Source organism: Triturus cristatus, chromosome 5_2 (assembly GCF_964204655.1).
Source record: "Triturus cristatus chromosome 5_2, aTriCri1.1, whole genome shotgun sequence".
In the NCBI taxonomy this organism is placed as follows: domain Eukaryota; kingdom Metazoa; phylum Chordata; class Amphibia; order Caudata; family Salamandridae; genus Triturus; species Triturus cristatus.
Window position 1 is genome coordinate 450,540,573 of NC_140588.1, and position 12,125 is coordinate 450,552,697.

The following is a 12,125-nucleotide window of genomic DNA, read 5'->3' on the forward strand; positions in this document are numbered from 1 at the left end:
CTGATCCCTCAAGCACTCCGGTGTACCTGGAGAGTCCCAGATTGGTGCCCATGATGAGAAGTATGGGACTTTTAGAGTTTTTCGCACATACATCCACGTATGTAATGCTGGCTTTAAAATCTTGAGCCTCACCTTTAAAAAAAATGTGGGGTCACCATATTTAAAAAGAACCTTGTGTTACGTCAGTCAGCAATGCTTCAAAAAGTGCACCTATTGTTGATGTATCCGTTTTTTTGGCCAGCATGCAGACATTCTTAAACTGAAAAGCATAACAATACACTAGTAAATCTGGTAATGCCAGGCCTCGGATTTCGAGCCGCCTACATAGTTTTTTCCAGGAAATCCTGGGGCCTTTTGATGCCCAGATAAAACTTCCTATTCTTCCCTGGAGATTTGCTATATCATTCTTCTGGAAAGTCAACGGGATAGTATTGAAAAGAAATATCACTTTTGGTAGAATGATCATTTTTATAAGGTTAACCCTTCCATAAATATTCAATGGTAGATTCGCCCATTTAGAGAGTAGGCCGGTTACTTCTTTACTGAATTTCTTCCAAATTATTTTTATAATATCCACCATTTTCTGTGTTATTTGCACTCCCAAGTACCTTATTTGGTTCTTCGCCCCCCAGCTTACCACACCCTGATTCCAATCCATAATCTCAGTTTTCCCTGAGTTCACTTTATACCCAGATATAAGGCCGAAACCCTCCGCCTTCCTCATCAAGTTTGAGATTGCTTCTTGCGGGTTACTTGTATACAGCAACAGATCATCTGCATAAAGCCCTAACTTAACTTCAAAATTATTTAATTTAAAAGGATGAATATATGAATCTGCCCTAATCAAGTTAGCCTATGGCTCAATATATATATTAAAAAGGAGCAGGGAAAGGGGGCAGCCCTGTCTTGTCCCGCTAAGGATTTCAAGCCAATCTGACAGCCTCCCATTTATCAGTACTCTAGCTTTGGGACCGTGATACAGAGTCTGTACCGCCCTTACCATATTTTGGTGAAACCAAAGCTTTGCAGAGCCTTCCAAAGGTATGGCCAGTGTACCTGGTTGAAAGCTTTAGCGGCGTCCACTGCCACTATAGTCAAAGGTAATTTCCAAGCCTCTGCCATATCTATAGCTCCTAATAACTGAAGGGTCAATTCATTTAGTTGCCTCCCTGGTATAAAACCTCTTTGATTTGGGTGAATAACCTTGTGTTTTGCCTTGGCTACCCGAGATGCAATAATACCAGAAAAGATCTTGTAGTCTGCATGTAAAGATATCGGCCAATATGAATCTATCTTCCGTGGATCCTTATTAGGTTTCAGGATCATGGTAACTGTGGCTTCTAACCAAGATTTAGGGACCTTCTTCCCACTGATATATATCTCATTAAATAAAACTTGTAGGGTAGGAATTACAATGTCTATAATACAAAGAAAAACTTCGACAGGAAGACCATCAGGTCCAGCTGCTTTTCCCTTAACCATTTTATTATACTGGGCTCTTATCTCTCCCTCCTTGATCTCTCCTTCTAGGGCTTTCAATTGGTCCGTAGATAACCAAGGGAGTATTGTTAAGCCAAGCCACTCTTTTATATCTACTTGACTAGGTGAAATATCTTCACTATATAAGTCTTTCATATATCTACAAGCCTCTCTACAAATATCTAAATTAACATTAAGAAGGTCACCTGATTCACAGCTAATCAACTCCCGTACTGTATTTCTTGCCCTATCTGCCTTTACTTTCCAGGCTAATAGTGAGCCACCATTCTCCCCATAGGCGAAATACTGAAGTTTACTCGCCTTCCACTTATCGAGTGATCTTTTATCTATCTTTGCCCGGAATGCGGCTTGCAGCCCCTCTAACTCTTTGCTTAAGGCCTGTACTCGATTTGAGTCCTCCATAGATGCCTTCTGTAGTTCCCCTTCTTTATTCTTAATATCTTTGAATCTATTCTCTCTTTCTTGTTTCTCCGCTCGATTTTTCGCTACCATAATAGATATTAGAGCTCCCCTTAAATATGCTTTATAAGCATCCCACACAATATCCCCTTCTGCTGAGCCCTTGTTGATAATAAAAAAACTCTCAGATTTTTCCCTCAAATCTTCAACTACCATCTCATCTGAGGATCACCCTATCTAAAGTCCACCTTTTATACTCCTCTTTAGTTTGATATATGGCGTATAATGAAAAAGGAAATGAGAGAATTCACCTTTTATAGCAAAAAAAAAACATAAGTGATCTTCTCTTCTGTTGGGTTAGGGATTTTGTTCACATTTTGATTATCTTTCAGAAACAACTTATATCTTCCAAAATGCTGGCTAATCACATTGCCACACTTGTTTATACACTTAAGCATCGCATACCTGGCCCAGCCCATTAGGCCATGCATGCATTCGCCTTGAGTTCCAGCCTGTAGGGGGTCGCTATTTTAAAAAAGGCCTTGACAACTGATGCTGCTTTAACAAATTGCTGCAGAAGGACTTAAAAAATGTGAAAGTGTGCTACTTTTTGCAGGAGAACCAATGCCTGATAGTGCATGTGTTGTCGTACCATGTTAGTGTGGGGAGGGTAGATCAAACCAAGTGAATGTTGAAGGGGTGGGGCAAAATAATTACTTTACCCCGGGTGACATGAGTCCTTGGATTGTCCTAAGTCTAGTACCTCATATTTACTAATAACGCAAATTGGTAATCTATTTATTTACAGGCAACAATGTGGTACAATTTAAGAATAAGAACGTGAAATAGGGCCACAATGTCCAGCAAAAGGAGGGACATAACTAAACTTATACTGTTGTGCCTTTGTGATGCTTATATCCACAGGCAATTTCATGTCCAGACAAACTATTTCTGTGGTGCATTTTGTAATATTTCTAGGCTGTGGATTTAATTTTCGGAAGGACAGCCTTAGAGTAGCCCCGAATTCCAACAGACGCAAAATATTACAATTAATGTTACTTTATTTGGATCAGTCATGCCACTGCATCCACACAAAGGGCCCTGATTATGATGGCGGTCGGACTTTCATATCCATAGGCATTAAGATGCAACCACCACCAAGGCGGTTGCAATGCTTATATCTTGGATTGCGGTGGGTGCTGTGGGCTGCAGCACATGTTGCAGTACAAAAAGGGGACACTACACATATCCCTGCACTACGTAGCAGTCACCATGCAGTGCCTGCCACATGGTGCAGAGATATATTTAGGGGGGAACCATAGGTGCCCCCCAAAACCCACAGCTGAGGGCCAGGGGGGAAGCAGGGCCTGCTATGAGTCCCCAATGACCCTTTCCACCAGCCTTTTCATGGTGGGTAAACCGCCATGAAACGGCCGGCGGAGAGGGACATCATAATCCCTACCGCAGTGCCTGGCAGGCACTGCCACCATTGTAGGGATTGGAGTTCCCTCTGATGGTCCAACGGGCTCCTTGATCCCGTCGGATCCGTGGCAGTCAGTCTCTCCGACCACCATCCATCCTAATATGGCGGGCGGTAATCCTCATTCCGATGGCGGTGGGACCGCCACCGACAGTCCGTCCCACCAACATTGTAATCAGGCTCAAAGTAACACAGTAAAATGTACCTCTCTTTCACTTGACAAGCATGAGAGTAGCAAGGAACGAGAATGATGGCAGCTGGCAGGTTTAACTTTCTAATGTTAGAGCTCGAAAAAGGGGCCAGTAATTATATGGGAAATAAATGACTTTATGATTGTGGGATTTTCAATTGTGGGGCATTCAAAGACCAGCTTTGTAGGGTGAAACATTCCCTTTATATGTTGTTTAACTCTGCTTCATCTTTTAATTCACAGCTGCTGTGGTATGTGTCACTCTCGTGAATCGACTCAAGGGTGACCAGATAACAAGTCCACACGAAGTCTTGGTCGAGTACCAGCAAAGGCCACAGAAACTAATAAGCCATTTTATCAAGAAGCAGCTAGGAAAGGTTTGAGACAAGGCGGCTCAACCCCGGCATGAAGAGGACCACTATTTATTTTAGCAGCGTTGCACTGATATGCAATATTCTGTTGAAACAAGCATACGCAGTAGAGGGCAGATCATAGATAAATACAATTTCATATTGTTAATTTCCAGTGCACAATTTCATATTTCCCATTGTGTTACGTTATATTTCATTGGAAGCAGTTAAGCATTTCATAGTGGCCTTCTGCTACTCAGTGGCAGCTGCTACTAAACAGGGGTGATGTGTGAATGTAAAGAAAGCACTTACCTGGGTACGGCCAGCCGGCCTCCACCTCTCCTCGATCTTCTTCAAAGTGTTCCTGTCTTAAGCCTTGGCACCATGGAAGAACACAGGCTCCCATACTCACTAGCCAATGACAATGCTGCTGTCACCAGCACGGCAGTAGCCCCGTGATTGGTCTGAGTGCCCTAGTTCAGAGCTCAGACAGGAAATGGGAGGCTGTTCTTGTTCTCCACCCAGGCTATACAATACAGCTGGGTGGAGAACATGCTAAGTGTGCATGACTGTTTGGCCAGCGTAAGACGGCCGGCCAAACCATCATGCGCGCGTACAGAGTTCTACCACTTCTCCCCTTGCCTTGCCCAGCCCAGCCTAGCCCCGCTTTTGCGCGCATGAAACTAACTGGGCCACTGCAGTACGGAAAAGGGCGATGCTCCTCTGCCTTAGTGGAGGAGCCACGTCTGCTGCTACTCCTGCAAAGTTCATTGTCCAAGAAGCCTCTCATAATGGATAGCATACACCTGGTAATATGTTTGATTGATACTGTTCTCACAAATAGTGTGAGGCTACATCTAGTGTCTGAACACTAGATGTGAGAAGAGTAAAGCAGCTGTACTTCCCCTTGATTAGTTGATCATAATCATCTCTGAGATGTCAGGGTCAATTTAGCAGAAAAATATAAGTTTTGTTGACTTGTAAAGTTAATAGTTTAGCTAAAAATTTAGATGTTCTTATTTTTCAAGGTTAAACTTGTAGGCGTGCCTCTAGAAGTTGAGTGGACATGCTTTGGAGGCTTCTCATGTAAACACAGATAACAGTGCTTTTTATTAAGATCCCAGATACAAAACCTGTCGCACAATATGAGTGATCTTGTGGCAATAGACTGCCGCAAAGCATTTATCAAACCCAATAAATCTATTGGACATTGTGCTTGACCCTTATAAAGTCTTGCTTGTACTGAAGAAAGATTTGTAAAAGGGCACCACAACTTCGAAATCCTACATGATATGTTGTAAAGGATATCTTTCTTGCGTTTCTACACATTATCTTCCTCGCTTGCGACCTGTAGTGTCTTTAGATTTTCAATTCAAATTGTGATAGACAGCAAGGCTAGAATGTTGGAATGGATTTTTTCTGCACTCTGCTTTATGGGAGCTTTTCACCTGCTCCCCTCGCTACAGAACTGCTCTTGAGGCATAAATGGCACTCAGTCATTTTATACGTTTATTATGTCTTATTTATGACATTTAGGGGTTTAGCAAAGGCCAGAGTGCAAAAATTTGTTAAAAACAATGAGCCTGATTCACAAAGGTAAGCTTACACTTTTGTGTAAATTCATTATTTTTTTGAAATTCACAAACTAGCAAGTTTACTAATAGTAATTTTATGACTGCAGAGACTCTGCACTTGTGGTGGAAGCTATGCACATAAAAATATTGTATTGTCCTATCTTTTCTATATTTCCCGTCCCTACGGTGGAGTCTCCACAGACGTAAAATTAGTAAACTCAAATACAAGTGTAAGTTTTCCTTTGTGAATCAGGCCCTGTGTCTTTTGAGATTGATATCTATCTATCTATCTATCTATCTATCTATCTATCTATCTATCTATCTATCTATCTATCTATCTATCTATCTATCTATCTATCTATCTATCTATCTATCTATCTATCTATCTATCTATCTATCTATCTATCTATCTATCTGTCTGTATAAAGCATGAGGTGATTTATAACCAAAGCAAACATTCTGATTATATCATAATTTCATATAATCTTCAGCTGAAAGTACTAGACTTGTTCTGGAAAAGCACTTTATGATCGTCTTTTTAGTCATATAAATACCAGATTATTTACTCTCATCCTTAAGGGTCTCTTTACAAATGCCCCATAATCACTGCCCCTTGCAGTTACTAATATCAGCAGTACTGGTAAATGTCGGGCACGGGCGACTAAGAATTACAAATGGGTGCCTAATTGTCTCTTCAGAAATATAGAATCACTGGGGGAATGGATTATTACAGGTCCTGTCCCGCAGTGTTCCAGCAGATCTCATCATTTCAATATGCCAGTAACTTCTGCTACTAGCCCCATTGGAATTAAAAGGGAGCTTGTAATGAGGTTCTTAAGAGTATTACATATGGGATTTTACATTTGTAAACTAATGCTGGTATGTATTTCCGTTAGAGTCAACATTTTTGCCGGCTGGTTGGTGTACTGATTACCATCCCATGCCGCCATCGATTGTTGTGCCTGCTTCAAACCCTGAGCCAAACAACCCTGACATTGGAGCACTTTTATGTTACGTTATATTATGTCATGGTATTGTAGGGTAGACATCTGCACTGCACCGCTATGCACTTCTGAGTTGTTTGGATGTATGACCAAACTTTACTATAAATCAGATGTATTGACCTACTAATACCTGAGTTAGCAATGAAAGAAAACCGATGATTAGTAATTTCATTAAATTTCTTTAATGGAAAGTTATGTATCTTTCATGTGAATGAGTCAAATTGGAACAACACTCTTTACAAACGGGAGACACAAAGGGGAAATAAGACACAATTGAGAATGATCTGCACTATACTGCTTTGCTTATTTATACTTTTCATAGAGCGCAACAGTGTACTTTATTTTATTGTACTATAATTTCTTTATGTAGCTCTTATTTTGATTTAGACACTGAAGCAATTTTAATTAAAGGTGCTTTATTTATCTGTACTGTAAAAAATGAAATATATAAAAAATATAAAAACAGAGTATTTTACCTATAAGATATATATTGCAAAGTGAATCTAAAGTATGCTTTTCAAGGATGTTCAGAAAAGTCGAAGTGTGTATGTTGTTCACCTCATTCCATCTATTAATGAGTTAGCGTTGGTTAAATGTGTTTATATTTTGTGATATAATGGTCTTAGGGATTGGGATAGAAGAGGCACATCAACTTGAGAATTGGATAATAATAATAAAACAAATTACTCTAGAAATAAATTCTAGTACTATGAAGAGAGTAATAGAGGTGAGTGTTGTCTTCAACATGAAACTCACTGGACTCCTCTTTAAAATATATTTGTGCATTCTACATTCTGCTGAAAGTCAAAAAGGTCTCTTGATGAGAAAATGTCCAGTACATGGAACCAATGGTATAAAAAGTATCAAGTAATCTACTGCATTATGTTAACTGAGCAACATATTATTGTTTTGGTCACAAAACTGAGTATTGGTTTAGAAACCAATAATCTATTATTGGTACCTGTAATATGTAATCCTGAAAAGGATAACATATGAAAACATGGGTCTAAAATTGTGCTCCACACTGTTTTTCATCCATGCCAGATTTTCAAAATATCCACGAGATAAATTTACATACAATGGATTTCCATGAGATAATTTACATTGTGGTTACCCTGAAAATAGGGCATTGTTCAGTTTTTTGTGGACCAATTTTGTCAACCACTGGATTAAGAGTTGTTTTCTTGACTGAAATTCACTATAGATTATTGTGTTATTATGTTTAGTTAAAGAGAAGAAGCCTTGAGTGTGTCATGCCACCCCTCTCCTCTTGCAGCAAATGGTAATAAATAGCGTTTGCATATATGGTTTATGACATGCTGCTGTTTCAAGTGTACTAATTCTACGCACAGGTATTTCAGCAGAACCAGAGCACCATCCCTTTGCAAAGGCACATAGTGAATCAAACTTCTGCAATGTGTAGCTTGGTTGCTACTTGTAGCTTTCCAGCTACCTGGACATAGTTCTCCTATGAGCCTATTAAATTAGCTTTTGGTGACTGAATTATTATATGTATTCCAAAATTAAAAATCATATTCTAGATAACAATTTGAGTAGTTTAAGAACACAGAAGTTGATGATCGGAGAAAAACGGATTTATTAAATATGTTCAATGCTGATATTAGAGTGAAATATGTTTACCTTGGTGCCAGTGGCAATTCAGCAAAGGCTGTCATGTATTACCCATACAGAGGGATGTATGTCGTTACAACGCACACTTTTACAACGCATGCACTTACAACGCATTTTTTACAACGCACAATCCATTACAACGCATGACATTACAACGCAGGACACTACAACGCATTTTTAAAAACTACCTTTACAACGCATTTCCATTACAACGCATACTACCTTTACAACGCATACCATTACAACGCATAATATTAAATTGCCTTTAAGGTAAGTATTAGATAGTATAGGGGTAAAAATTACTATTCTAACTCCAGGGGGTGCAACAGTAGGGTAAGTGTTGGATAGTATAGGGTTAAAAATTACTATTCTAACTCCAGGGGGTGCAACAGTAGGGTAAATGTTGGATAGTATAGGGGTAAAAATTACTATTCTAACTCCAGGGGGTGCAACAGTAGGGAAAGTGTTGGATAGTATAGGGGTAAAAATTACTATTCTAACTCCAGGGGGTGCAACAGTAGGGTAAGTGTTGGATAGTATAGGGGTAAAAATTACTATTCTAACTCCAGGGGGTGCAACAGTAGGGTAAGTGTTGGATAGTATAGGGGTAAAAATTACTATTCTAACTCCAGGGGGTGCAACAGTAGGGTAAGTGTTGGATAGTATAGGGGTAAAAATTACTATTCTAACTCCAGGGGGTGCAACAGTAGGGTAAGTGTTGGATAGTATAGGGGTAAAAATTACTATTCTAACTCCAGGGGGTGCAACAGTAGGGTAAGTGTTGGATAGTATAGGGGTAAAAATTACTATTCTAACTCCAGGGGGTGCAACAGTAGGGTAAATGTTGGATAGTATAGGGGTAAAAATTACTATTCTAACTCCAGGGGGTGCAACAGTAGGGTAAGTGTTGGATAGTATAGGGGTAAAAATTACTATTCTAACTCCAGGGGGTGCAACAGTAGGGTAAGTGTTGGATAGTATAGGGGTAAAAATTACTATTCTAACTCCAGGGGGTGCAACAGTAGGGTAAGTGTTGGATAGTATAGGGGTAAAAATTACTATATTATGCATTGTAATGGAATGCGTTGTAAAGGTAGTTTTTAAAAATGCGTTGTAGTGTCATGCGTTGTAATGTCATGCGTTGTAATGGATTGTGCGTTGTAAAAAATGCGTTGTAAGTGTAGTGCGTTGTAAAAGTTGCGTTGTAAAGGTTGTTCCCCATACAGAGACATTCCAAATTTAAAAATCCTTTTTACATGACTGCTGGCAACTCTGCTTAAGCCACAGAGGTGGTTACTGCTGGTAATCGTGCATGTGGGGGCCATTAAAATAATCGTCTCTGACGTGGTCACCATTAGAACACTTATAATAATAGTATCTTAGGATGCTTTTCAATAATCATGAGTGGCACGTATTACAGAACATTTTGAAGAACCCTGGTCTGAGGAGTGAAGATCTAGAAGTAGATTCACCAATATCTCACCAAAATATGGTAAGAATTTGGGATTTGACCTTTGAGCTGCAGTATTACATCTAAATCTGCATTTCTTAGTACAGTTGTTGCAGATAACATCACTTTTTGAACCTCCTTTGGTTTCATCGGCATGGCATAAATATATTCATGCAAGCAAAGGAAAATATGGCCCAATAAAACACATTATTTGGAGAAAGTGTACTAATAAACACAGGCTCAGCCATTTATTACTAGAGTGCAGAGGTCAAATCCCATGCTTTTATGACAGTATATTACTCCCAGACTATGGTCTACAAAAGGACAGTGTGCTTTGAGTTTGCTTATATTCCTACTTATGCAACTAATACATGGGAAAGAACATTACGGCATAAAGCATGCATGCAGATGTTCAGTGGTCTCTTGGTCACATGATGTCAGTAGTCAGCTACCAAAAGTTGGTTGGTATCATTTACTACCTCTTACTTAGAAAGTAATTGCAAGAAGCTGCAATCTGACAAGAGACCTTTGAATAAAAGAGTGCTGTACGTAAAATCTAATATAACATAACACAACACCATACAACACATTGCCATCAAGGGAAATCAAGGGAAATTAAATAGAAGCTGAAGAACTACAGATGTTGATGGACTTGTGCATTGCACATCACAGTCTATTTGTCTAGCAGAGCATACTAGTCCTTTAGGTTAACTTCAAATGTGTGTTAACTGAAAGTTTGGCAGCATTCCTACAAATGCAGTTTTAGAGCTGAACGAGTAATGAAAACAATTACATCTTTTGAGACAGAACTCAGCTCAAAGCGCTGTTGCTGATTTAGCTTCAAGTACTGTTGCAAAATGTGCCAAAACGGAGTAAGGGCCTGATTCTGAGTGTGGCGGTCCATGGACCGCCAAACCCGGGGTGGCTCAGCGGTGATCCAACCACCGTAGTCTGACTCGTGTGGTCAGACCTCCATGGAACCATCGCAACCACCGGGGATCTGCTATGCCTCGGCATTGGTGCAGCGGTCTGAGCAATATGCTTGTGGTGCAGCTGCGACACCGCCAAGCATATTACGACTCTCCTCACTGCTACCCATTTCATGGCGGTGAGCCTATCATGAAAAGGGTGGCAGCGAGGAAACTAAGGGGCCCCTACAGGGCCTATTACCTCAGGGCCTGGGGATACATGCAGGGGGGCACATGGTGTGCCCCTCGTGTGCATGCACGTCGGTTTCTGCAGGGCATGGCCTGCACAGTCCATGCCATGCAGGAACTTGCTTTGGCGATCCCTTTGCTTTGCAGTTCTAAGGCTCACATATGAGTATTTGAACTGCATTGCTGTGGGACCGTGAGAACCCAGCCCACCAGACAACGATGAAACTCGTAATCTGGCCAGCGGGCAGCAGTCAACTTTAGCGGTGGGGGAGCTGGGTGCTGGCGTGGCGGCCCACTCCCACACCACCAAAGTCGTATTAAGGCCCAAAGTTTTCTATAAAGCCTTGTTGCTGACCATGAAGTAGACACCACTTTTTTAGATGCATCCTTGCAGTTTTTAATGTTTTTGGATGGCTCAAAGAGTTGTCATTTTGATATGGATGAGAAAGTCTGCCAATTCCACTCTGTCTATATTTTTATTAATCTCAGGGATTACATATTTTCTGTACTAGCTCAAACGTGCTACATTTGATGTACTGTTATCTCATGTTTTCCCTAGCAGTGTTTATGTTTGACACCTGTGATTTGTAGACAGATGTTATGCTTACCTTTATACATGTGTGGTGTGTGCTGATGCACATGAATATTGATTGACTGGCCATTCTGTATTGTGATAGTTTCTCTTCTTAAATAAAATAGAAAACGCAAAAATTGTTAAGTCGTTTTCATTGTGTGTGAATTAGATCATATTAACTTGTTCAAATTAAGGGGCATATTTATCAAAGAGTTGTGCCACCCTTAAGTCATGCAACGGAAGCAACAGGACAAGAGTGAAGCAACTCTTCAGTTAAATTTAGCAAGCCATGCAAGGCCACCTTGAGTGGCCCTGAGTGGCTTGATAAATCTGGAGTAACGCAACGCAGTGCAAATTGCTGCGTTGCATTACTCTGCACATGGGAGGGGTTACTATGAGTGGAGCGTGTGTGTTCCCACACATCCACCCATGGATTTTGGCACATTCACAGATTTACCATTACTGGTAGACATGGGAATGCATCAAAATGCCACGCCTTTCCAGGTGAGGCATAACGAGGAGAAATATCTTAATACTGCCTTGTTTTTCTTCTTTCTATGTGTTCTGCATTCTGAAGGATTGTTTTTGTGCAGGAAGGTATCCCTTCCTGAACGAAAACAATCCTTCTTACAATGTAGGCACCCTAGCACTGTGGTGCAAAGGTGCCAGCATTGGCGCTAGGCAGCTAACTGTGCACCAGCGCAAGGAAAAGACAGGAATATAATGTTTTATGCTAAATACGGCGCATTCCTGCCCTTTCCCTATCACACAGCACAGCAAGGTGGCTTGCTGTGCTGCATGATTTCTTGATAAAT

At 40.5% G+C, this 12,125-nt stretch overlaps 1 protein-coding gene across 2 annotated transcripts in view; it reads left to right on the top strand.

Annotated features, from left to right (window-relative positions):
* Window positions 1-11,447, top strand: part of UPP1 (uridine phosphorylase 1) — a 99,128-nt gene extending 87,681 nt beyond the window's left edge. The window contains exons 8-9 of one of the 2 annotated variants that reach the window (XM_085607400.1): window positions 3,813-8,194; window positions 9,356-11,447. In XM_085607400.1, coding sequence (XP_085463526.1) covers window positions 3,813-3,952 — 140 coding nt within the window. In that variant the 3' untranslated portion in view covers window positions 3,953-8,194; window positions 9,356-11,447. Of the gene's footprint in view, window positions 1-3,812; window positions 8,195-9,355 lie in introns of those variants that run through there. The other variant, XM_085607401.1, reaches the window with a different exon arrangement.
* Window positions 11,448-12,125: the final 678 nt, after the last annotated feature.